The sequence below is a fragment of the Oreochromis aureus genome, linkage group 14 (assembly GCF_013358895.1).
Source record: "Oreochromis aureus strain Israel breed Guangdong linkage group 14, ZZ_aureus, whole genome shotgun sequence".
In the NCBI taxonomy this organism is placed as follows: domain Eukaryota; kingdom Metazoa; phylum Chordata; class Actinopteri; order Cichliformes; family Cichlidae; genus Oreochromis; species Oreochromis aureus.
Genome location: NC_052955.1, coordinates 23,507,547 through 23,535,475, shown reverse-complemented (window position 1 = coordinate 23,535,475; position 27,929 = coordinate 23,507,547). Strand labels below are relative to the sequence as shown.

At 40.1% G+C, this 27,929-nt stretch overlaps 1 protein-coding gene across 1 annotated transcript; it reads left to right on the top strand.

The window, feature by feature from the left end:
- The first annotated feature begins 6,198 nt into the window (after nt 1-6,198).
- Nucleotides 6,199-27,718, top strand: grm5b (glutamate receptor, metabotropic 5b). The gene is given in 12 exon segments (XM_039598291.1): nt 6,199-6,249; nt 8,085-8,209; nt 8,302-8,470; nt 8,737-8,863; nt 11,692-11,809; nt 11,916-12,015; nt 12,017-12,103; nt 12,270-12,428; nt 13,118-13,243; nt 13,979-14,161; nt 14,695-14,861; nt 18,729-27,718. Coding segments are annotated over 12 exon segments (2,493 nt in total). The 3' UTR covers nt 19,810-27,718.
- Nucleotides 27,719-27,929: the final 211 nt, after the last annotated feature.

The window sequence follows — 27,929 nt, the reverse complement described above, 5'->3', positions numbered from 1 at the left end:
TGTACAGACTTTCTTTTGCTTAGTCCTGGCCACCAGACTTCGAGACGTGCTGGCTTTTGTCGTTCATGGAGACCAAACGTATTGCGTGCCCGGCAGGCTGATAAGTGATAATGTCACTTTGATTAGAGATGTTTTGGACCTCTCTAGCTCTTTGGGCATAGATGTTGGTCTCATTTCTCTAGACCACGAAAAAGCTTTTGACCGGGTTGAACGCCAATATTTGTGGCACACTTTAACTGCTTTTGGCTTCAGCCCAGGTTTTGTAGCAGTGATTCAGGTTCTGTACCGTGACATTACCAGTGTACTGAAAATAAATGGGTCTTGAGTGGTCCGTTCAGTGTTCTACAGGGGGTGAGGCCGGGCTGTTCTTTGTCAGGGATGCTGTATTCCCTGGCAATTGAACCGTTGCTTCACAAATTAAGACAGGACTTGTGTGGTGTTTATATCCCTGGGTGCAATGTATCTTTGAAGTTGTCAGCTTATGCCGATGATTTAATTGTCCTGATAAACTCACAGCAAGATATTGAGGTTTTAGAGAACACAGTTTCTCTTTTTGGTTATATTTCTTCTGCAAAAATAAACTGGGAAAAGAGTGAGGCTGTAACTGTGATAGGTCAGCTGGGGGATCAGCTCAGTCTGCCTGGTGGTTTAATCTGGAGAAAGGGTGGGCTTAAATATATAGGGTTGTTTTTAGGCAATGACACTTTTTTGCAGAAGAATTGGGAAAATGTGTTGGATAAAGTAAACGGTCGGCTTTCAAAATAGAGGTGGCTTTTACCTAACATGTCATACAGAGGTCGGGTTCATGTTATCAATAATCTGTTTTTTTCTGCTCTGTGGCACCGGTTGACTTGTGTTGATCCCCCAGTTAACCTCTTGTCTAACATTCAAAGGATACTTTTTTGGGGATAAGCTGCACTGGATTCCTCAAAGTGTCCTTTTTCTCCCCAGAGAGGAAGGTGGACAAGGTCTGGTCCATTTGGCCAGTAGAGGGGCTGCTTTTCGCTTTCAGTTTATTCAGAGGCTGCTTACAGGACCCCAAGATCTAGTATGGATCTTGGGGTCTTTTTACAAGAGTGTTTCTTCTGTATGGGCTCTGCTGAGGAAAGAGAGGCGGCAGCAGGCTGATTCTCTGTACTGGTTGCTGGAGGAACCTGTACTGTTTGGCAGCTTGCTGGATTGCCCTGTCTGGGGTAGGACTGCTTTATCCAGACGGCTCCACGCTGCACAAGTCTTTTCTCTGAAGAGGGTGGTAGAGCTGGCTGCACCTCGGCTGGATAATCCGGCTAGACTCGCTGCACAGTTTGGGATAAGGTCTACTCGAGTTGTTGGTCAGCTTTTGGATCACTGGAAACGCAAGTTAGGTGGAGTTGGGTGTTCACTTTTGGGAAGTTATTGTGATGGCAGTCTGTCTCCGAATCATGTGGATCCTTATCCTTCCATCAGACTGTTTCCTGGTTTTAAGAACTGCTTTGGTCCTTTACTGGATAATGTGGATATTGCGGGGGTGTCCCTGGAAGGGGCCTCTGGAAAAACTTTGTATAGGCTGCTGGTAAAAACTCTCAATCAAGGCAAGCTGAATGGACGCAATGACACGGTGTGGAGGACCCATCTCTCCTTGGCACCTGACATCAAGCCAGCATGGAGGTCCCTTTATAAGCCTCCCCTCACGAAAAAACATGCAGACTTGCAGTGGAGAATTCTTCATGGCATTGTTGCTGTAAACTCTTTTGTTTCTGTTATTAACGCTGCTGTGGAAGACAAATGTCCATTCTGTGAGCAGAGGGAGACCCTGTTTCACTGTTTTTCTGAATGTGTTCGCCTCTCTGCTCTGTTTGTGCTTCTAAAAGCCATCTCTAGTAGATGTGGGGAAGATTTTACACTGACTATTTTCATTTGTGGTTTTAAATTTACTCGTCTTTGGAAGAACAAATGCCAGCTGCTTAATTTTTTATTAGGACAGGCAAAAATGGCAGTGTATATGAGCAGGAAGAGAAAGGTGACAGAAGGGCTGAATGTTGGGGTAGTCCCTGTGTTTGTCAGCATGGTGAAGTCTAGGCTGTTGCTAGAATTTAATTTCTATAAGACAGCCTCAGACCTACATACTTTTTCTCAGGTCTGGGGTTACAGGGGGGCAATCTGTAGTGTGGTGGAGGGGCACCTAGTTTTTGGGCAGGTGTTGATGTAACTTTTTATTGATTTTGTGTTACACTTCAATGTGACAGGTGTGGTAATATGTCGATTATTTCATGAGAAATAAACGTATTTTTTAAAAATCAAAATCTCTCTCTCTCTCTCTCTCTCTCCTGCTGTGTGTCATAATGTCAGTACAACACTATGTTAAACAAACTCCAGAAGGAAAAATCTCACATAAATACCCCAAATCCTTTCATTTCTTGCCGCAGGGGAACTGTTCATCGATCCCTCATCCTCTGCATGGCACCATAGACAAATATTTACTGCAGTCAGCGGTCAAAACTATTTCCAGCTCCACTGACTTTCACTTTTTATGGAGTCATTTTAAAGACACATGGCTTCAAATCGAGTTAAAATGTGTAGATGTGTAGATTTACAACAATCTGGTATGAAATTGGTGAATATTCCATGGCCGGTTATTCTGTGCTTCACTGGAAGTTTGATTCATTTATTTATTTATTTATTTATTTATAATATGAAAACCATAAAACCATATTTCAATAAAAATGGACATAAAACAAACATCCATTGTTTTGGTTAATTTCATATAACCAAAATAATAAATAGAACAGCTATAATAAAAGCATTAACAGAGGTTAACAAGCTTTCCTCATAGAAGCACATCAACACCCAGCCCTTTTATACCAATATAACACCACACATTGCGCCCTTGTGCACTTATATTTGTAAGTTTAATGTAATGGATTGCAATCTAGAAATGTTTCTACCTTGATTTATAACAACAGGCACATGGCAGGAGGTGACAGCAACAACAGAGGGAATAAAAAAAGGGGAATGCACTTGATGGCAGACAGACACTGCAAGGATTGCTGTTGGAGAAAATGAGTTTTGTTCTCCGGAGGCTCAGAGAGAGAAAGAAATCAGAAGGGAAGAATGAAGGAGGAAAGAAAGAAAGAAAGATCGTTGTCTTGCTTGAGGCCTTGTTGGGTGTAGTTGTGAAAGGACGAGAGAGGATTTGTCATTCACATCCACTTCTCTCTCTTTATCTTGCTCTCTCACACACACACACACACACACACACACTCACTTTGCCATCTGTTCCTCCTTGAGGAACAGTAAACCCAAATCTCCTCCAAAAAAATGCAAAATGCAGCGATATGTCTCCACAGTTTATGTATGTGCATTGTGAGGAAGTTATATTCGTCTTGCTGGTGTCTGACGAGGCATTGCTGCTGAGCTGCAGCCAAAATACTCCATTTGACCTAGATCGTCTCTGAGCCTGGCTGGCGTATGCATGCGTGTGTGTTTATGTGTCTGTGTATCCCAGTTCTGTCTATTTTTCAGCAATAAAATGACTTTTGGACATTGTCCATAATGATATAAGCTCTCCCTGCCTCCCTGTCGTCTGTCTCTCTGATAATCGTTGGGTTTGTGCCAGCTTTCACGGCACACGGTTTCTCTTCTTTTATTTCTGTTTCTCTGACTTTAGCTTGATTTCCAAACACTCTGCTTCAGTTTTTTTCTGGTCTTCCATTCCTGCAAAGGAACTGGGAAACTTGCAAAGTAAATGTCATCTACAGTGTCTGCGTGTGGATGTGCGAAAAAGGGTTTATTTGTTACAGTGACATAGTGCTGACCCTGCGCTTTACCTCTCAAGCTAAACCTGCACACCCCTAAATGTTTCCTGTATTTTGAGCTGTGAAGATATAATAAAACTCGAATGGCCCACTTTCCTCCCTGGTTGCTGTGAAAAGGTACCTTGGATTTTAAGCAAACCCAGACAATCCCACAATTTGACCCTTCTTCCCACCTTAGTGAAAGTGAGAAGAACTTCCTCTTGACAGGAAGAGACCTTTAGCTGAACCACGCCATTTACTGTGAACAGTCAGTGGAGAGAAGTTAGAGGCAAAACAAAAACTGAGGGAGAGAGTAAACAAAATGAAATGATGTAGGCTGAGTAGATAGGGCACATTTGGGAAGTTGTCATAAGTTGACAAGAAAGACTGTGCTACAGTTTATTTGTTGGGATAGCCTCTGGTGACATCAAAAGCCTATAGTGGAGGAGTTTCTATGTGGAGGTCAGTCATGGTTCTATTCGTCATTAAAAACACAGGAGCTTGGCGCCAGTTTAGCTCAGTGCGTTGAAAGGGTGGCTACATGCCATGCAGCTAAGAGCAGCCGGCCCGGGTTCGAGTCTAACCCGCGGTCCTTTGCCGCATGTCTGCCCCTGCTTTCTTGTCCTCGCCTCACTGCGTCTGTCAAATAAAGCTGAAAAAGGCCAAAAAAATAATTTCAAAGCACAGGAGCTCAACTACAAGGGGAAATAAAGGACCAGTATAAGATTCATTAGAAGCTTCCTTGATAATACATTCAGATTTATACATTTTTGGGCAGTGAGAAAGTTTGTGTGACTTCGCCTCTGTACACCACCACACTGGATTTTAAAATCAAACAATCAGGATGTAACTGTGCAGTGCAGAAATGGCCGTTAACTGTGTGCTTTAATGGAATTAGATGACATGAAAAAGTGTCCAAACTCCAAAGTGATCATGGGAAATAACTCTGTGGTAGTATTGTGATAATATCAACTACTGACATTATTTTCATTTCTCCTAATATTTCTCCTGCAGTCTTGTATACTTGAGCTGCATTTTGGCTGTCTTGTCACAAAAACGTGCACCAAATTTGGTTACTGTTTTGATACTGTACTCTACAAGAACTCCTCTGCTTTTGTGCAGTATTGTGGTGTGCCTGCAGGGCCTTCTTGCTTGTCTGTTTTGATTTTGATGTTTGACGTTGGACTTCTCTCATATTATTGACATCTGTTACCCAAAAATTTAATCCTGTTTGGATGTGAAAAAGTGGAGCACAGATAATTGGACTGAATTAATTCACTGGTGTGCTGGAGTCTACTCAAAAATTCGAGTCATCATTTTATTTGTATCTCTGCAGTGATGGATGGGCGGACAGGTATGATGTGACAGATGGCTATGTTAAGGAAGCGGCCGGCGGGATTACCATCAAGCTCCAGTCGGCTGACGTGAAATGGTTTGATGAATACTACCTTAAACTTCGTCCTGAAAACAACCACAGAAACCCTTGGTTTCCAGAGTTCTGGCAGCATCGTTTTCAGTGTCGACTAAAAGGTCACACCCAGGAGAACAGCAAGTACAACCGCACCTGCAGCAGTAAGTACAGACAGAAATAGAAATACAGTCAAAAACAGACTTTCGTTATTGCACTTGAACATTTTTAATGATAGAGTTATTATAGTTTACATTAGGTTTGTTATTGGTCAAGTCCCTTTACTCACATAAGGAATAACACCAGAAATTTACAGCTGTACTGTGCTTGAATACTGAAAGAAAAAAGAGGCTGTATTGTTGACAGACAATATATATTGTTTTCAGTCTGCATAACAGGCCACAGTACCAATCTGCATTTCTATTGATGTGTTTTTGTAATGGCTGCTGTTAATGCAAATAACAAACAAAGAGAATGTGTGAACACACAGTCACACACCTACACACAGACCACATGGATGCACACAGCTTTCCAGTTCGTCTGCAGCCATCTCTTGTGGCTGTGAGTGAACCCTCCCTTTATTTTCAGCTTCTATCCGCCCCCATGTCTTTCTCTCTCTGTTCCTTTCCCTCCATTCATAGGCAAAACAGTGTGTGAGCGCGGCATCAAAGGGACCCGTGTCTCATGTATTCTAATGAAATGGGACGTGAAATACAAATGAACAGGACACAGACAGAGACAGAAAGAAAATGAGACACGGAGGTGGAAAGTAACTGATGAGGAAGAGGAATGACAGCGGTCTTTGATGTTTGGGGGGGGGGCAGTTTTTTCATAAGACTTGAAGGGAAATTAAGGGTTTCTCTGATATGTTTGCCTTTTTTCTTCCTACTGCTACTCACTAACCCAACTGTCCATTTCCCCCAACTCTACCCATTCACCTCTGCAGAGCGAGAGTCACTTCGGCAGCAATATGCACAGGACACTAAGATGGGATTTGTCATTAATGCCATCTACTCAATGGCATACGGCCTGCATAACATGCAACGGGCACTCTGCCCAGGTTACAAGGTAGGTGCTGCTCTGGTGGATAAGTAAGGAGGGGTACACTAAGACATACTACAGACAAAATGAGGGTAATGAAGAGATGGAGAGGGAAAATAGCAGGACTTACAGAGCCTAAGTATTGATGCCATGGTACAGTCGCCACTTGGCCCATTTTTAACTTGTTATCACATTGTGTAAGTTGGTATCCAAAAGTCTGGGAACACCAGTGAAGATCCTTCTCCGAGGTCTTGCCTAGATTTCTAAAGGGCTTCAGCAGTGCCTGTGGAGCAGTTACTTTACTATTTTCAGACTATTTTTTGAGCTCATTATCTGTGACAGCTGTTTTCCTCAAACATATATTTATTTCCGCTGCAAAAGTAAAACATGTTACAGGAGCTTTCACAAACTCCTGCAGGTTAAACTGGGCTGATCGAGCAGTTTCTATGGTGATTACATATAAGAGACTCTCAGTAAACTCACCAAACAGACCACCAGCTTAGCAAGACTAATGCTAGGAAAAGGACGAAAGGATAAGAATTAGATGTAAAATGGTTACATTTTAGGTCCTGTCGTAGTTTGCATTTGATATTTAAAGCTCTAAAGATTTGTGCAAAAAATCCTGTACTGGAACAGGTAAAGAAAATCAATTAATATATTAATTATTTCCTGTTTGCATCATCACACACAGCCCTGTGTTACTGTGATGAAGTTACTTTTTCATCTCTTAGCAAACAAAGCTTGTTGTGCTGATGTTCTGATGATGATGTCCTGATTTTGCTCTGGACAAGTCAAATCCAGTTTCTGCAAAGGACTGCCATACACTGCCTCCTTAGACCTTAGGTCTAGCCATAATCTAATGCACACTTAGTCTTTCTTTGCTTACAATAACAGTTTGACGTCTGACGCTATCACTTAGTTCTGATGCCACGATTCCAGCTTTCAACACACCACTTAGTAAATGTTTTGCTAGAAAATTGAGGCGCAGTTAATAAAAGGTGAAAAATGCAAGTGTATTTGCTTGAGCAAGTCTCTAGCTGTCATGTTTCAAAGAAAGGAAGAAACCGAACAAGGAAAGTTGACCTTTTTGTAAGATTTTATTTTGGGGCTCTTTTTAGACTTTAGTTTTGACAGGACACTAAGTGGACAGGAAAGAAGGGAGGGAGACACTTGAACCAAGGCTCCTGCAGTAGCATTTCAGAATTTGGCACAGCTGCTCAAACTTGGGAGCTACATCACTACCCAAGAACATTTTTTTAAGGGGTTTACATGGAAATATGATAGACTTTGCACCCCACTTTGCATTTATTCAGGAAAATGTAAATTAAAATGATGGCAAACATTGATAGTATATGTCAAACTTTGTATTCACTTAGAAATTCAGAAAGCAAAATGCTAAATGTAAACCATTTTAGGTATAGAGCAGCACGATTCTCTATTTTTGGCACCAAACACCGGTGCCGCTTCACCTATACACACATTGTGGGGATGACTTAAAATTCATTTTTGCAAAAATGTCAACTGTAATGTAATATTTTAGGCACATGAGCTTAAGTTTATCTAAACTTTATGAGATGATTGTGAAAATGTTGCACTGTTTGGCTTGCATAGGAAACCATACTGCCACAATGTCCTTCTCACTTTTCCTAGAATGTGGTGAGCCGACTCACCTCAACAGCTGATTGGTTAAAGTGTATCTTTACATTGTGTTGCTTCCAAAGTACAGTGAACATGTTTTGAGAATAATAATTAATCGAAATTCCAGTTGTACACAATTTCTTTCCATAAAATTATTTATGTTGTTGAAGTTGATGGTCATAACTGTTTTTCTGGGTGCGACATGACCATCTATGTGTTTTAAGGGCCTGTGTGATGCCATGCGACCCATTGATGGGGCTACACTTCTGGACTTTTTGATGAAAACCAACTTCACCGGTGTGTCAGGGGAAGGAATCTTATTTGATGAAAATGGAGACTCACCTGGCAGGTAGGTGCTTTAAACTGTGCAGAGATGTCATAGATCTCTTTGGAGTGCAAGCAACCTCTCACTGTTGTTCAATGTGCACCTTTTGTTTACAGGTATGAAATAATGAACTTCAAAAAGATGGGGAAGGACTACTATGACTACATAAACGTCGGCAGTTGGGACAACAGAGGCTTAAAAATAGATGATGATGAAATCTGGCCCAGCAAAGAGAGCGTGATCAAGTCAGTCTGCAGTGACCCCTGTGACAAAGGGCAGATTAAGGTAAGATGAGTCATTTTCACACAGTAGACCCGGAATTAGATTAAAATAACTGAATAATAAAAATATTAGTATGATGGGTGTTTGAGGAATTTTCATTATCATCACAAACTGATTTGTATCATGTTTACGTTACCAGCCAAGTTCACCTCAGGCTGTATTCTACTTTCATCATTTACATGACATGACTGAAAGTAAAGCTTGACATTAATACAGTGGCTTCGTTTGAACTCTGCTCATGGCGTGAGTGCGTATTCTGTCTCCTCCAGGTGATCCGTAAAGGTGAAGTGAGTTGCTGCTGGACGTGCACCCCCTGCAAAGAAAATGAATTTGTGTTTGATGAGTACACCTGCCAAGCCTGTGAGCTGGGCTCCTGGCCTAATAATGACCTCACAGGTCGGTATCTTTAACTGCAATCTCAGAAATACCCCGGGAATCATAAAAGAGATAAAGAATATTCACATGATGGATTTTTTTTTCTTAATCCAGTCTATCAGTGTGTATTACATATTAGCATTGCACAGGAAATCCTGCACAAGTTACCCTAGAGAGAGAAAGTGAGAGACATCCATTTACCTCTTCCCTCCTCCTAGTTTCTTCTTCTCCACTCCTGTTTCCTCCCAGCCACTCCCTCTCTCTCATATCCTTAATTTGTTACCAACATGGTCACTCGTGTTTTAATTATTCTGCAATGAGAGCGGCTTGCGATGCAAATACACTTCAGTTGCAATGAAAATTTATTTCCCCTCCATTGCGTTCGAAGAGGTTGCCTATTGCCTTGTTGTTCTTTCAGCTTCTCATTATACTGCACGCTAGCTCCTCACCAAGCTCAATGATTAAAACATGAATTGAGCCCTGCTGAAAATTCAGAGGGAGCTTCTCTGTCTGAGACAGAAGCATCTTTAAAAACTAAAACAGGGAGTAAATCAGTGCGAAAATGATCAGCAGAAAGCTGACAGTGGAGAAAGAAGATAAAGGAACGGAGGCTTAATTGGGGTTGTCCGTGTGTTCGTTAGTGCTCGTGAGTGTGGGCTCAGAGTGTGTGACTACATGCATGTGTCTCGTTTCATCAACAATAAGTGCTGCGTGTCCCCCTGCGGGGCTATATGGAACAGTAATAATGAGGTGTAAACAAACTGCTTGCCCTGTTCCACCAGCAGACATTTTGATCTTTCTCCTTGAGGCCAAAAGAAATCTGAGAAAAAAAATCTTAAAGATAAAAAGGGGAGGGGGGAAAAAGGTAAAGGAGCAGAGAGAAAAGGTAAAGCAAGGTCTCAGCTGACAAGGACAGAAGCAAAGTGGGAGCGAAAACCATAGAAATAGTTTTTCAGACAGCAGTGGAACAAAAACAAGAAAAGACTGGGAGAGGAAAAAGACTTAAAAAATAAAGTCATGGTGAAAGTGGGATAGAGATGAATAGAGGCTCCATCGTGAGCAGCAGCAAGGGAGAGTGAAAGAGGGAGAAAAAGGGAGGATTAGCTATGGGATTTGAGCCTCTTCGCTGATTGGTAAAGTTCCACAGTCTGAGTCTGAGATTGTTTGAAAAACTTTATTTTGACTGCTCACTTTAACTGGTCACTCTTGCTTTCATGCATCAGTTTGGTTTACAGTCAAGCGTTGCAGCATTTCCTGCAGGTTCCATGAGCTAACTAATTATCAAATTGCTGACTTTGCAGATGCTTTCCTGACTGCTCTGAGAAAGCCCACGAGGAAAAACACTGATCTGGGATTTCCCACCCAGCATCTAGATTAATTGGAACTAAATTTCCACCCACCTTACGTTGTCATTAGTGGGTGGTCTTGAGCTTGTATGACTGGATAAGATAGGTACTGTAGTTATTGTTTTTGAGTTTGTTTATTAATGTGGAACAGCTGTAAAGGTACTGATTTAACAGCATAAACATAACATCATAAATATTCTTAAGATGACAAAGAAACAGATACGGATACCTTAAATTATTTTAAATTGTATTTCAGAAAGATTTTAATATGTTTTCATTCCATTAATATTTCACTTTGGGCTTTTCAGTCATTTCAGTCTGAAAGTCCTGCATGACTTTGCTTCGCTGTTTGTTTACTGGCCCTTTGGCTCCCATTTATGCTTTTGTTTACGCCCTTAGACCTAACCTCATTACTGATTTAATAAACTTTGTTAACCATGTTAAACACAAAGTTTATGGATTTCTTAAGTTATTTCTTTAATGATCTTTTTCTCTGTTTGCATGCAGAGAAAATGGAAGAAAAAAAGGTTAAAAAGTAAAATGTACAAGGGGCAGAAAGAGAATTAGAAAGAGACTATTTGCATTTCTTCCCTCTAAAGTATGTCTAGACTGACCAATAATTCAGCAAGCATTAAGACGGCTCGTAATTAGAACTGTCCCTTTAATTAATGACACTTTATCTCCTTGCCTATGAGGAAGACAGAGATGGAGGTAGAGAATTACAGGAGTAGGTGGGAGGTATGAGGATGAGGAGAGATAAGGAAGATATTAGGGGAAATAGAAGCAGGCAGAGTGATGGATGGATTATTACAAAGAAATGGTGAGCAACAGGAGACAGACAAGAAATGACAGGGAAGGAGGAAAAAAGACCAGGAGGATGGATGAATAAGAAGAAAAGAAGTACAAAGACTTATTTGTAAAGTATTATTAGAAGTAGTATTACAAATAGCAGTGAAGGAGGTGCAAGGGAGAAAAAATACAACTGTAATTTGTGATAAATAAAGGTCCCATAGTTCAATAGTGGAGAGATTTCATACTGATAGTAATTAAATAGTCTTCATCTCATTTGGGCACCTACACCAACAACCCCCTTCCTTCCTTCCTGTTTGCTTCTCATGCTTTTTATACTAAGACCCACATCTGTATACAAAAGTTGCATACTTTGCAGGCAAAGCTTGGCACAACGGATAACTCGCAAGCGTTTCTCGCCTGGAGGTCTAACATGTACAACTCTAACCACGACCTGTGCTAGCTGTTAGACCTTTGGAAAGCAACCAAAGTCCAATTTTATTCAGAATGGTTAAAACTGGATGTAAGAAAAAGAAAGTGTGAGAATGAGCATAAAGTAAATGCTGAAAAATAGTTTGCCATTGTTACCCAAATCTTATCCTTCTTCATTATCTGTATATATTCCTGTGTGTCACATATCAAATAAACTGATGATCAGTGAATAATCTTTTCTGAAAAAATACATTAACAAACTGATGTCCCCCACGTCCCCAGGCTGTGACCCAATACCAGTGGAATACCTTCGATGGGGAGACCCTGAACCCATTGCTGCTGTGGTATTTGCCTGCCTCGGTCTAATGGCTACATTTTTTGTCACTGCAGTCTTTATTAGGTAACATATCCCTTTTATTTCTTAAAATCTTTGAATTTTTGAAATTGTTTTCCTTCCTGTTTATTTAAATTCTTGCTTGCGTGTGTTTATGAATGTGGATATTCAGATTCCGGGACACTCCAGTCGTGAAATCTTCCAGTAGGGAACTGTGTTACATAATACTGGCAGGTATCTGTTTGGGATACCTGTGTACCTTTAGCCTCATAAGCCAAACCCCACGTCATCCATTGCTACCTCCAGCGACTGGGAATAGGCCTGTCACCTGCCATGAGCTACTCTGCACTTGTCACCAAGGTAAGGCCTGAATGAAATGGTGGGTCCACAAGTTAGTGCAGTTAATGTGTTCTTCATTGATATGTCTGCATAATAACAGTGAGTGCTCTGTAGGAACGGAGAACACAGATTGCAGCATATTCAGTATGTACTATATGTCCTGATGATGTTTGGAATCTGACCCCAGACAAACCGCATTGCTCGGATCCTGGCAGGAAGCAAGAAGAAGATCTGCACAAAGAAACCTCGCTTCATGTCTGCCTGTGCTCAGCTTATCATTGCCTTCCTCCTCATACTGCTACAGCTGGGCATCATTGTGGCTCTCTTCCTCATGGAGCCCCCGGAGGTAGGCTCTGTGTGTTTTAATAGAAAAAATATCATCAGAAGCAGGAGACAAATCAGAAGATTAATAAAATAAAAAATAACCAGAGGATGTTAAGTTTGAAATATAACAGATTGCAGATTTGCCCTATTAGAAATTAGGAGAGTGTCTTATTGGATTTTTGTATTTTGAGTTGTGTTAAATGTGTTAAACTACTTCACCAGTTTCACATGTTTCCTCAGGTGTGACACTGAGCATCTGAATGTCAACAGAAATTTCACTGATTATAAATAATTGATTTGATTGGCAGATAAAAGGCAGTAAGAATTCAAACAAGACCAAAGCTTAAAATTTTAGTGTATACCCCTAAATGGATGTAGCCTAGCTGGATATTGAAGCATCTACTTGTAAGTCTATAGTTGTTCAGTTTAAAATTTTCTGACAGCACATATAATTTGTAAAGTTGATTACCATCACATTTGGTTGTTATCTGCTGAAATGCCTGAATTCCTTTTCAATAAACCAATAAATATTGTGCATCAGAAGTGGGCAGCATAATCATGAAATGTCAGTGAAATTACTTCCATAACTGTAATTTTACATGCCGCTATTGATTTACTCCGGTCAATTCTTATTTTTATTAAAGACGTAATATAAACAGTGTTGTCACACTTTGGATCACACGCATGTCACGTTCCTTCTGGTGTCTGCAGGTCATCCACGACTATCCCAGCATCCGCCAGGTCAACCTCATTTGCAACACCACTAACCTCGGCGTGGTTGCCCCGCTGGGATACAACGGCCTGCTTATCCTTAGCTGCACCTTTTATGCCTTCAAGGTACGTGATAGTGTTTGTCTCTTTTTCCCATTACCACTTCAATATCAAAAAGACCTGTGACAATTTCGCATTATTTCTATAACACAGTATCGAACATGACTGAAACCATTGTTACAACTGGTAAAGCTGCCAGTTAGAGGTGGTTTAAAATCCAAACCTCTAAGCGCTGTTGACATGCAATAAAAATTCTGTGTGTTATCCGTAGAGATACTCTGTATGAGTGTCTCTACATATGAGGAGGTTTACACAGACATAATGTGAAAAAAAAAGATTAAGCCACTGTGGTTTTGCCTCTCTAAAATCTTTTGGCACCAGTAAATGAAATTATGTTACCCCAATCAAATTATAAAGTCAATGTTGTGATTATCCATGGCCAGCGGCCATCCATTTTCTGTGGAGTATGAGAGCAGAATTGTAAAAAGAGACAGAAGATAAATGCACTGCACTTCAAACAAATAAATTAACCGAGTTTTAAACACAGCAGCTGAGTAAACCAATTTAACTTTGGAGGCTGAGGGTAAGGACCACATGCCTCACCTAATTCACTCGCACGGATCGGTGTGGACAGCAATAAAATGACAACTGTAAGGGGTTAAGAGTGTGTATCGCTGCATACACTGTAAAGAGCATCTACATTTGCTTTATTTTTCTTGATCACAGCCAAATGCACAACAGCAATCGTGAAGGGAAATAAAGGAATGTTTACTTGTGCTTTTCTTTCTCTTTCCCTCCAAGACCCGCAACGTCCCAGCTAATTTCAATGAGGCTAAGTACATTGCCTTTACAATGTACACCACCTGTATTATCTGGCTGGCGTTTGTACCCATCTACTTTGGCTCTAACTACAAAATTATCACCATGTGCTTCAGTGTCAGCCTGAGTGCCACTGTGGCTCTGTGCTGCATGTTTGTACCCAAGGTAAGGTTGCTTTGCTTAAATTGCTTTTAATTTCATTCTGATTGCTTGTCTGTTGTTTTTATAAATATTACCTGAAACAGACTGTAGTTGTAATCTAAATCTGTGCATAAACTACATTAAGCTTCAAATGAACATTACAACAGAGCTCACTGTTGTTCCCCACCAGTTGTGAGAATTTGAGTCAAACATTTGAATAGATAAATGCTAAGATTGAAGAGAACATCTCTTTTGATATTTATCACAGATGTTTCAGCACTTATAATATCAGGATCTAGATTTTCGTGTACAGTGTCACTACAGTAAAAAAAAAAAAGCCTAAACAAGAAATTCAGTCAATCAAAAATACTTTGCAGAAGCTTCTCTTGAGAATTTTCTTTTTATAATATGTTCATTATTACTCTAAAAAAAACATTAAAAGACCAATTTGTGTAGCCAACACAATCAAAGTATCTCCAGAAATTTGCATAGTGCTGTTTATCTTTGCAGTAAATGACTATACGTAGTCACTGTTCATATCTAACTGTTTCCATCAGGTGTACATCATTCTGGCTAAACCAGAGCGTAATGTGCGTAGTGCCTTCACCACTAGCACGGTGGTGCGCATGCATGTGGGCGATGGCAAATCATCCTCAGCTGCCAGCCGCTCCTCCAGTCTGGTTAACCTGTGGAAACGGAGAGGCTCCACTGGAGAGACACTCAGGTATTTCTGCGTGTGTGGATTGTGTGTACCCAAGAGGCTTGTTGACCAGGTTAATGCCGGGTTGCTCTGCAGTTATATTCCAAGGCACCATTTCTCCATTAGCCCACTCTGAGACTATTTATGGTGTGTGCATGCACGTGTGTGTGCGTCAGTGTGTTTAAGCTCTCTAAGAGATTGATTCTCTGAACTCCATCGAGTCTGCCTGACTGTTCTTCTGACCCTGACATGAACTGCAGACAATTGCCTAATGGAGAATACAGCACAGGAAGAGATTGGAATGAACTGAAGAAGGGTTAAGGAAAATACTAAAAAGAGAATTATAAATGGAGAAGAAGATGCATAGAGAGAGAGATGAAGAGGGGAAGTGATAAGAAAAGAAGAAAAGAAAAGGGTAAAGGAGTAGTTTGATCAAAGAGACATAATAGCTTTCACACCCTGCTTAAGGCCATCCACAAGTCATCTACAGTGACAAGGAACCGATCAAAAGACACAAAGGGAGTGACGCAAAGCCACTTGCCCGAAATGAAAAGGGGAGAAAAATAGACAAGAAATATTTTCATTTGTCAGCAGGTTCCTCCAGCACACCCCGCTTGGCAAGCAAGATTTCAATCACACCCTTATATGAAATGTCACAAGTGTTTCCTTCTTCATTCGCTTTACTTTGCTCTTCCCCTTTTCTCTTATGGTCCTGTCATCCTCTGTGGGCGGTGATAATTGGCAGAGGGCTGTCTGTCTCTTCAGTGCAGGGCTGGAAGCTGTTGCCTTTGAGGTGCTGTCATTGTGTAAACTGAACAGACACATACAGACATGAGTCCAGCAAACCTGAGGAAAAAGAAAAGACGTGTGACTGATGTCTGAACTGTGGAAAAGTACTGGATTTTCCTTCAGGACATTCTCAGAAATTAAGGGAGTAAACAGACCTTAACAGGGTTCATCGACTTGTCCCCATACGTGAATCAGTTTTATTTTCTGGTGGAAACTTTTATAAATGTTCTACCTGGAATCTTTTCAGTGGGTTCTAATAAACAAAGTGAAAAACCTGAAATCTTCAGTGAAAGGTTTCACCTTGTACCCCCTCCCCCCACCACCATCACCACCACCACTTACTAAGTGTGTAAATAGTAGCTTATTTTCTGAGCATTTTTCAGTGCAACACAAAGTGCGGCATAAAGTTTGGAAACCAAACATTAAAGGTAAGAAACAAATGCAATTTGAATTTTGCTTGTCTCATTTTAAAAACTGGCTCCCTTACATCACAGGGAGCCAAATCTGGCAGTGGCAAGCAGCAAGTGTGTTGTGTGGTCAAAATATTCCTGCCTTGTTCATTGCACTGAGAGCAGGTGCATGATGACTTGTGGTGTTATGTGCCAAATGTTCTTCCTCGGATGCCAACAGATATCACAGTAGTAATTTGTGTGGTGAAAATGACTGAAAGAGTCAAATTCAAGGTGATTATCCAACAAAAAGAAGATGAGTACATTCTAGGATGTGGTCTTTATCCAGTGCCCTTTCTTTGGAGGCTTGGACACAATGGACTATTCCAATATACTGCTGTTACCTCTGTGGGTGGTAGTGTGAGACCCAGCTCTCATCATCAAGCTGATTCCTTCATAAAAAAAGTCAGTTTCAGATAAAAGTTGATGTTTGCTCTCAATCTTTAATTTAGATTTTCAATCTAAATTACCTTAATTCTGTGAAATTTGTGATCTTCCGTAACTTCTGTCCAGCCTTTAACAGATCAGAATTCATATGTAATAACTTGATCTGCACCATAATAACACAAATAACATGCAAAAGTAATTAAAAAAACCTCTCTTAATATCTTCCAATAACACTGTAGGGTTTTGAATTTAAATTTCCAAATATTTCAGTGAGTACCCAGTAAAGGGTTAATGATAGATGATCACACTTTTAGACAAATGTGTGAGAAAGTGTTCGAACAAAACTGTAAGGGTATAAGTATTGATCATACTTGAATTGCAAATTCCAGTGGAGCTGCAAACTTCACTTGCTTCAGTGCAACATCACCACTGGTCTCATTTTTCTTGGTATAGTTTCAAAGCAAATATTTGGCCTTTTGGTGGTATGGATGGGTCATACTGCTATATTGTTTTAGTAACTTCTGTTTATGATTCTTAAAGTGGTTTCTCTCTTCTTGTAATGGCTCTGATAGAATCTTAGCCCCTCAAGAAGCCTTCCCAAACCCTTATTTCTAATAGGATCAAATTTAAGATAAGATAATCAACTCTTTCTTTGCTTTGTCAGGTTTGCTCAATCAACATGCATGGTGTATGGTTTGTGTGTGTGTGTGTCTGTGTGTGTATGTGAGTGTAAGCATCACAGCCTGTGTGTGGGTTTGTGTGTCTCCAGAGTGATTTCAGTTCGTTTCACTCCCAGCCATGGCGGTGTGACTTTTAATCAGGAGTTCAACTTTAGATTAATCACACTAATTAACCTGACAAAGGGATGGAGGTGGTGGTAAGAGGGTGGAAGCGCTGTGACTGATGTGAAGCGGGGGAAAAAAGTAAGCTGGAGGAAGAAATAAAAGCAGGTTGAAAGAACCTGACAGAACACTGAAGAACAAGTTACTGATTTTATAAGCTTTAAATTACAACGCTTATAAAGTCAAACTGGTTTCTTTGTCCGAGTAAAGGCTCCATTTGGATAAGTTTTTATATATAGTATTAACTGACATTACTAATCAACACAGACATGTGAAAAAGAAACGTTCGTCTTTGCAACACTGCATCAGTTCATTGGGGTTTGTGAGCATTCATTTATGCACAGCTCTCTTAAGGTCTGACCACAGGATTTCAATCAGGTTGAGGTCTGGACTCTATACCAGCAGTTAAGCACGATAAAGTGTTTGTGCTGATATGCTCTGTTTTGTTTTCACTCCTTAGGGTGCTGTGCATTATGGTCAAGTGTCTTTGGTGGCATCTGTTCAAAAGTCCAGAAGTCTTGTGATTTGTTCAGATGCAACTTTGCAAAGTTGTGTTTCTATGTTGTTTTTAGAGAAGAGGCTTTCTCTTGGCAAACCCTTCCAAACAAGCTATACTTGTTCAGTCTGTTTCTACTTGCGGTGTGATTAACTTTAACATTTAACATGTTAATTGAGGCCTGTAGAGTCTGAGATGTAGCTCTTGGGTTTTTTACAGTTTCACTGAGCATGGCATGGATTCACCTTGCCAGGGCATTTATTCCTGGGAAGACTGACTATTATTTTGAATGTCTGTCAGTTCTTCTTCACTGTGGAGGACTTCAAATTGTTTGAGAACGGTCTCTTTACCGTCTCAGATTGAAGGGCACCAACAAATGTACAACTAAGAGCATTGCTGATGATATTTTCCTCCTTGGCAATGTGCTGCCAAGACTTCTGTTTTAAAAGAATTGGTCACAATGGTTAATGATCAGTTACTCAAGTGCATTTGATTAGCAACACCTCACTGCTACTTATCATCTTAGTTCCTGTGGAAGCAGTAAGGGTGTACTTAGTTTCATACAAGATCTCTACCTTTCTTTTTCACATGACTGTTAACTAGAAAGACTTAAAATATTAATGAACAGCATAATGAGTCGAACTGTATTGGATAAACAAATGTAAAAATGAATTTAGCAGTACTATCTTGGGTTTGAAATGATATACAGTGTTATGTGCCATACAGTAATAACAGAACCACAAGCAAATCCTCTGAGTAGAAGATTGAAATAACACTTATAATGCCAGAAAAATCTGTCTTCAGTTAAAAGAAGTAAGAGAAATGTTTGTAATCCTTTAGACAGCCTTTTGTCAAACTGTGTGCATGCACAAAATAAATTAAATCTTTCCCTACCACTCTCTTGTTTCTTTTTCATCCTTTTCTGCAGCTCCAATGGTAAATCAGTGTCGTGGGCACAGACAGAGCGCAGCAGTTCACGTGGGAACCACCTGTGGCAGCGTCTGTCATTCCACATCAAGAAGAAAGAGAACAATCAGACTGCTGTTATTAAGCCTTTCTCCAAAACCCCTGAGGAACAGTACTGCAGTGGGGCTGACCTGCCGCCACATGTCCCTCTGCCCTCACTCCCGTCTATGTCTTCTCTCCCCACTCATCCTGACAATGTCACCGACAAGACCCTGTATGAGCTCTCAGAAGCAGAGGAGCACTACTCGATCACATACCGGCCACAGACGCCTTCACCCATCAGCACAGTCAGCCAGAGAATAGGAGCGAGTTCGGGAGAGGAGCCTCAGATGGGCAGTATTCCAAAGTACCCGAGCAGCATCTGCAGCGCCGGCAGCGGCAGCAGTTGCGGTCCTCCCAGCAGCGGCTCTATTGTTACAGGGAGTGACGGTAGATTGGTTATTGTGGACGATCGCCCAGGGGAGCCCCAGAGTTCACTGATGGATCAGATCAGCTGTGTGGTTAACCGCTTCACTGCCAACATAACGGAGCTCAACAGTATGATGCTCTCGTCCTCCCCATCACACTCACACATGCAGAAACAAACACCTCCATCTCCTCATCCCACCGACCCCTATCTGTTACCCCGTGAACTCCAGATGCCCCCGACCCTCACCACCTACGCTGATGTACAGCCGCTTCCTCCTGTTGAATCAAGCTTTGGGGGCCGGGGTGGCTGTCCCATTCACTCTATGCCTCATTCACCTTACCCCCTGCCACCCCCTCACCCCCAGGCCTCCCCGTCCCGCTCCCCCATGCCAGGGGGTCGGCTCACCTGCCTCACCGACTCCCCTCTGAGGAGGGCAGAGTTGGAGGAGGAGCTAATTGCTTTGACTCCTCCGTCACCCTTCCGTGACTCTCTGGCTTCCAGCAGTGGTTCACCTGTCTCTGAGAGAGATCTTTGTCTCCCGCCAGTCCCGTCTCACCCTCCCCCCTCGCCCCCTTCGCCCAGGTACACCAGACTGACACTCAGAAACTACAGCCAGAGTTCATCCTCACTGTGAGGCAGAGATGAATCACAGAAATGAAGAAAAGCACTCAAAAACAACACAGCTTGTAAACAGAAGAGATAATGGGTAGATAAATCGATTTGCCCGAGTAATGGTTGGTGAAGACACCAAACTGTGTTTGTGTTTACATGTTTGCAGTGAGTTGCGAGTCTAAGAAACTTGCCCATGTTGTATTTTCTTGCCGTTTCTCACAAATGTGGATGGAAAACTGCAAAATTGGCCACTTAGCCAGTAAGGCCAGGGATCATTTGTGAGGGTCTGAGGCTACTCATCATTTAAGTTTGGGTAGTGGCCTTAAGGTAACTTGGCTATCAACTAATTAGAGACTGTGGATGTGTGTGCGTGTGTGCGTGGTAGTGTGAGTGTATTTTTACTGTATCTTAGTTAATCAGATGTGATGCCAAGATGACAGCAAACAGTATTGATGAGTAAAGACTCCTTCAGCCTATAAGAATTGTCAGAGGCTATCAAGGGCACATACATTGGCTCGTGGGCACATTTACACAGGTGCACATTGACAAACACAACTGTGGGCACACTGATACAAATACAATGTAAGGGAAACACTGTAAATATGTATGAGGTTACAGATTTTTCTTTGATTATTAAATCAAACACGCTTCTGACAAAGTGCATTGCATCAACAGTGTTAACATATACAGGCACTATGTTAAGAACCACCTTTTCATTTATTCAGCTTCCCAATCTGCTCCAAGCTATTTATGTCCCTGGTCCCTTTCTGCCTCACGGCTTTCTTTTATCCTGCGATCGTTTCAGTATTTTCTACTCTTCCAATTAGTTTTCTTCAGAAGTTTGAATGTATGTTTTCTACATGACTCCTGAAGCTGTTGGGACCAAACCTTTTGTAGCTTTCTGTGTGTGACTTGAGAAAGAGGACGAGAAAGGGACTGAAAAGACCAGGCCTTGTTTTACCATAAACATCTTAGTCATTAAATGAGGTTCAGGTGGATCATTGGCAGACGTCTGATCTCAAAGCTGAATGTTGATGTGTGACATTTAACACTGCATTTTGCGAGGCTTAGCTGGATTCCAGTCATGACATTTTCTCTATACAATATGTCAGCAAGACACAGTCGCTCTGTTTCATCACAGACAGTGCTCTGAATGGGTTTAATTGAAATCACGGCAATCTATAATGTCAGTGGGCGCAAATTGATAGATTGAAGCTGGGGAGCGTCCTCCTCAGCCACTATGAGGTCCATCTGTTGCTCAGGTGCTATTTTTTTTTTTTTTTTAAACAAAGGTGGCAGAACAACCAAAGATGTTCACAAAAATTGAGCATTAGGTAGATTTTTTTTAAATGTTAGGTTTACTTAATACACTGCTGCCACATACTGTTAGTCTCACAAGACCATACTAGTTGACTGTTGATGATGACTGACATCCAGTATAGCCAAATAAAAATGTCAGTGATGCAGATCCAGGAAAACACAGACTTGAAAATTACCCAGACCTCAAGTAGTATTGACTTAAAGGAATACTTCCTTATTGTGGAAAATTGGTTGCGGTTACAAGAGCAGGCAATCGATACCACTCTCATGCTTTATCTGTCAGGTAAATGTATGAAGTCTCTGCTTGTTGCCTGGCAACTGTGTGGTGATGACAATACTTCAGGAAGTCATGGTTAAATAGAAGCAAGATGCAAATGATCCCCTACGAAATAGCAATGTGTTTTTGAGATTTGACATTTTAATTATTGAATTAAGACCAAGACAATAAGGCTAGTTGTTTCTTCACCGCCTGTAGCTTCATGCGGTCAGTATTCTCACTTCAGTAAGAATTTAAGTCCATTGGTTTAGTCTTTAAAGTCTGGCTTCATGCCATATATCCTAGACTGAGGAAAATGTGAGTGAACTCAAAGTGTTTGGCAACAGTAGTTCATATATTTGTAGGAGATCAGATTTGGCTTTTTAAGATTTGGGTATGCCTTTAAATAGAGTGTTCTTATATATGTGCCAACGCGTGTACCTGGAGGAAAAATGTGCCACTGAATACATTTACTAAGATGCTTTTGAGAAACGAGGCCTTGGCTTTGTTTCAGCTCAGTTTTTGCAAAGCAAAGCAAAAAACACAAATACAAAAAAAATTTAAAACCAGGAGGTTTTCATACACAACATGAGCAGTTTTTAAAACATTTTATTTTTATGTGGCGTGTATACAGTGTGCACATACCATTAAAGCGATTACTAATTGGACCGTTGATAAACACAACACACCAAAAATAAGTGCTGTATTGTTGTCCATCATGATAGTCCACAGTCTGGTTCCTCCTTTTTGAGTTTACTTACGAATTTGTGCTCTACAGTAGCCAGCAAGAACAAACTCAGACAAAATGACTCTGTAAATACTAAGGGCATGCAATGACAGTTCTGTTTTGTTTCAGATGAAAGTACATTTATTTACATATCAGCAAAAGTTTAAAAAAAAGAAAAAAGAGATCTTTTTGAGCTATGTTATAACATACAGTACCAATATGTGTTACGACTACAGAAACTGTGTTACTACTCTGAATGTGTGAGTGACCATTCCTATTCAAATGTCTTGTATACATACAATATAATAATATTAATATGACTATTGTGCCAAAGGGGTTAGGAAGGGTCTAGCTTACTCAGTTGTGGGTAAATACGTGATTTCTTAAAAAAGATGTAAATGTAAAACTATTTATATTGTTTTGGATATTTTCTATATAAATACTCCACATTTTCCAGTGTAAAAGCAATATTATCCATCTGTACACAAGGTGCACATGTTAAATCAAATCAAAACACCGTTTCTGGTTCTTTTTCATTATTCTTTACTCTGTGGAGGACAACTGAACTAGGAGGAGGGTGGAGAGATTAGTTGAAAATTTTCTTTGCATTTTGAAATCTTTATTGAATGAAATTAGGACATTTGTTGATTTCAAATAATCAACAAATGTGTGGTAATTTCCTATTTTTGCAATGTTACTTACTCAGTTTAGGGTCCAGTTTGTTTAAGACATGGCTGCAGATTTAGATCGGTAAGGACATTAACTGTTGGTGCCATCATTTGTTGTACTTTTTTGCTGCTTTTTGTGTGGGGTGAACAGATTTATTAAGTCATAAACCTGATGTCATGTCTCCTTAGTGGTATCCATCCAAGTCAAAACAAGAAAATAATTTTTTCTTTAGTTCCCAAATGGAAAAATGCACAGATGCACACAACAACAATCTCAGATTATTGCTCAGAGGTTTTTGCATATGAGAAAGAATAAATCATCTAAGATCTTCTGAACATAACTTCAGACAAAATTAGCCCCTCTTCTTCGTCTGAAACTGCTGCGGCTGCATCACTACTGCTACAACTACTCGTTTAATTTTAATAATCTGTGTCCTGACCTGTTGTTAAAAATTAACCTGCCCTATTGTTGAGCTTTTATTTGGGAGGAGCCCGTTAATATGCTGTATAATGCACTGATAGAGTAACACGGAGCTTGCTTCAGCACTTCAGCTGCGTGTTATCAACTCCCCTTGAAAAACACAGAAGAGCTACCCCTGCAGAAAAGACAGGGTCAGTGCTTGCATCAGTTGCTATCTTATTCTCTTTAAGTTCTGTGACATCACCTTAAATCTACAGATGTAGGTTTTAAGAGTATGTTGTAATTATTACACAGTAGGAAAAGTTAGCATCATGGGATTTTTTTTTCCAGGTCAAATTGGGAATTTCTCATTCACAACAAATGCAGAGCAAGCAACAGAAAACCAGACCTGATCCTGCCTCCTGAATCCCAAACATGATGGCTCATAATAATCTAGCATGAACTCAGTTAATGATTATTCTCTTGATAATGGTGATGATCATGTTCAGCAAAATCTTGATTTCCTGATGATGTCCCCCCAAAATGTGTTGACTAAGTCTGATAAATGCACTTTATAGAATTGGATTGATAATCCCTGCGCTTAAAAATATCTTTTAATCCAGATGCGGTCAGCTGCTCATCAAAATGACACAGTCATTTTTTTATACCTTTTGGATGAAAATATAAAATCAGTCCACCTGTTATCGAGACGGTTCCTGTTGCTTCTCAACCCATATATGCTGATTTAGAGCCAGATATAAATATGTATAATAATCTCCTGTGATGCTTATTTTCCTCTGTTGATCATAATGTGAGGAAAGCCTCGATCTTAAATGTTCGCTACTCTACTGAATTGCTACTGAACGGAATAAGGCTATCACTCTATGAGGTCCAAGAGTGGTGCATTTAAGCTGACCCTCACCACTGACTCTTACAGAGGGAGGCATGAGAAAGAGCGTTATTTCTCCATTAGGGATGAGTTTGACTGGGAGTGCTGTGTGGCGGAGCAGCCTCTCTCACTGCCTTGCTAGAATTTTTATTTAATTTGGTAACAGGGGAAAAAAATGAGTTATGTTTACTATGTAAACACCACACAGACTTTTGGTTGTGTACTCTGACAGGGCATGTCCAGAGAGGTTTGCTTTGTCACTATAGTACTTATATTGTATTGTGATGACCACCCGTCTGAGTGCAGTTTAGTGGATGTTATAAATAATTTAACTCTTAAAAGTGTTGGTGAAGTCTTTCAAGGCAGAGAGCAACGAAGCCCTCTTCTCTTTTTCTCACAAGTAGTTATATAGTTATAAGTAGTTATATCTGCTCTTTATTTTAGCTTTCTTATTGGAAGACAGAGATATAAATTGATACCGATTATTTCAAGATCATTCTCAGGCCTGCAGTAGTGTTGCAAAAAAGGAACATTCCTCAATATGACTGAATGATCGACCAACTGAGTTGAAAGCTAGATTGCATTTTCAGGATAAAATAACGGCATTTAGACTCTAAACTGTGCTGTACAAAACATTACAAGATGAATATCAGCGTCCTGAATGTTGACTTTTTGGAAGAGTTTCATGAAACTACTTTTGCTGCAATCGGCTTACTGAAAACCGAGGCGCTGAAGGAGGTAAATTAGATGTCTTAAAAATCACTGACTGTATTTTTGTATGTTTGTCTGAAGCTGCTGGTCTCATGTTGCTTTTGTTTGTTTCTTTTTTTTTTTACTGGTTAAAGAGGATGTGCATTTTGATATTTTGGTATTTAGGTAGTCAGTGTGGGTAATGTTGTTCAGAGTATAGAGGAATAATTCATACTAAGAGGTTAGGTTGTAATATTATACTGATAAGAAATGAAAGAAAAGTTTGAGTATTTATTTATGTGGCTTAAAGATTTGTAAGGAAGTGAAATACATTTTTAACCAGGTCAGTGTTGTTTTTAGAGCATTAACGTTTTACATACAGAGCAGGAGGCTGCAGAATTTATGAAATATACTTCTTTACACCCAGAGAATTAAACCAAGCTGAACAGTTCTGAACAGCACACCATGTGACATTGACTTCTTCTGTATTTATTGTGTGTTTTTATATTCCTCATTTGTGTCAATCTCAGCTTGGATAACCGCAGCGGACATGAAAACACAAGTAAAATCCTTGTTAATACCCCTGCTTAAAATTCTGATGAGGTCCATTTGCAGTAGAGTGTGTGACACTAGAGCATTCGTGACATAAATAGGATGAATGTTGCCTACAGAAGTGACGTTTACATTTTTACTGCTCACTTGAGATAGTCGAGATGTTCGTGTCTGATTGCTGACTGATCTGTGACTTTTTACAAGCTTGTAATCCAATATAAATATTTTGTATTTTTCTGGAACACTGAGTCAGATATTCTGAGCAAGAAAAATACATTTCATTTATTGACAAAGGAAGCTCATCTGCATATAAATGAAGGGCCTGTGTTGCGCTCCAGTCTCTTTACGTCCCAGATTTATCAAAATCGGTATTCAGCCAAGCTCATCGGAGCAGTCTACTTTAAGCTTCATTTTGATAAAGAAAGATGATGGGTTATTATAAATCTAATTAAACAGAAGTGGAAGGAGCTGATTTATCTGTACTGAGTATATAGAACCAAATATATTTTTTCTATATATACTGAGAGGTTTTTAGGCACTCAAGATGAAAAAATAGCTACTAAAATTAAGATTTATGATGGATGTAAATGAGTTATTCTTTTTTATTAACAATTTATGAAGGAAAAGTTCAGCTTCAGTTGCAATGTAACCCCAGGTTCCTCACAGCACTATTCATTCGAGCTTCTCCACTCAGTGCCAACTTTCTCTCATTGTATTTTTTTGAATGGGTGGACAAACACTGTGGAAAATCTGACTAAACCACAGTTACATTTGCCATTGGAAAAAAACAGCAAGAAAAGTTTTCATAAGCTGTGTACCTGTGCCAATATCTTGATATGATAACAGTGGCTCAAACTGATCATTTCCTAATGGAAAATGGTAGTGTTTATCCTCCCACGTGGATTCGATTGTTAGTGGAAAACTTTTAAGTGTGACTTTATTTTTGCTGTTTTGTTTTTGCTTAACTCCTGATGTTCAGAACTTTAGAATGTAATTCGATGCTTTGTATGTAATGGAAGATGGTTTTATATTTGGATGGTTGACTATCATTATTATTATTTTCACACAGTTGTGTAAAGTGTCAAATATAAGAATATGTGGTTCAGGCTGTTTGGAAAATACAGTTTGTTTCTCAGTGGCTTTGTTGTGGGTTAGCGAGAAGTGATGTGAGGAGTTTGTTCGTGTCTGCTTACGGCAGATTTTATTACTCAGTTAGTTTTAGCCCAGCCTCAGATGCAACAAACACAAAGGTTTGTGGGACTGGATTCCACACTTGTTTGTTGCTGACACTGGAGCTTTGTTCATAGGCTTTTTAGAGGATCCCAGAAGACCTGGAATAGATTTAGCCAAAGCAGAGTTTTTCTCATCTCCCAATTAATTCATCTTTATGTCTTCTTCCAATCAGGCCCACGATTACTCTCATGAAGGCCTTTCTCTGTGCTGATCTTTCATCACTGGGGAATAGAAAAAAAAAGGAACAAGGAGAGTGGGAGTGTTAATCAGTTGTTTCTTGTATTTTTTTAAATAGAACAAAAGATTTTTCGTTAAAGGGTATACCAAAAAAAACAATAAGGGAGGTCTTTTTTTTTTTCCTTTTAAGAATAGCCAGGGGGAGAGAGGCTTCAAATTGACATCCAGTGTGGATGAATTTTGTTGTTGTTTTTGAGCAATAAAAAGCACACTTAACATTGTACGATCGAATCATTAGCCAGTAAGTTCAATTTCAAAACCGCTTAAATTTGGCACAAATCTGGACAAACCTCCTCAGAAATATGTTCACATTATAGGTGATCTGTGTTTTAAGAGCGCATGCATCATTGTCCTGTGCCTCCAATTTTTCACTGCCGTTTTGCTCTGCTTCCTTTTTTTTCTCCTTGGTGCCATGAGTGGAAAAAGCTGATGAACAAAGATGAGTTGACAGGCAGGAAGTGCAGATGCATTAAAGGGATCACCGAAGAATCACAAGCCTTGAAGCCTGTGCTTCCGGGAAGCGACGTGAGCTCTAGAAGTTAGGTCAACACAAGGCAGCTGTAAACTCGCTGCACATCCACATACCAGAAAAATATCTCTTTACTTTTGTAACTGCGTCGGGTGACGATGGAACGTACAAATTCACGTTTTTGTTGTGCATATCTCCTCTCGGCAGAAACACTGTGCTGCCACAGTACTTTGGCATTAACTGGTCGATTTTTAAAAGTCACCAGTTTGACTCACTGTAGTCAAACGCCCACCAGCTGGGCACCAAGAGACAGCCTGAGTAGCCAATTCAACATGGAAAAAACGCATAGAGCAGTCTTTAACTTACACATATGAGTCACATATGGTTTGTTTGGTTTTTTCACTGGGCTATAACACATATATTTTGGTACCTTTCAGAAAATGTGACCACCATGCAGCAGTGCTGTGGAGGAGAAGGGTTGTGTGGTTTGTGTGGGGGGAAAAAATGACAAAAAAAAAAAGTCTTTCTTTTTATGCCATTGATAATCATTGTGTAAGTGTACTACAAAGTACCTTTGAATCAATATTGAAATTGTTATTAAAAAAATATGACTGACTTCCTTGTATCTTGACATTTTTTTACATATATTATTTTGGATTTACAGTTTGTAAATATAATACGAAAGATGTCAGAAAAAAATT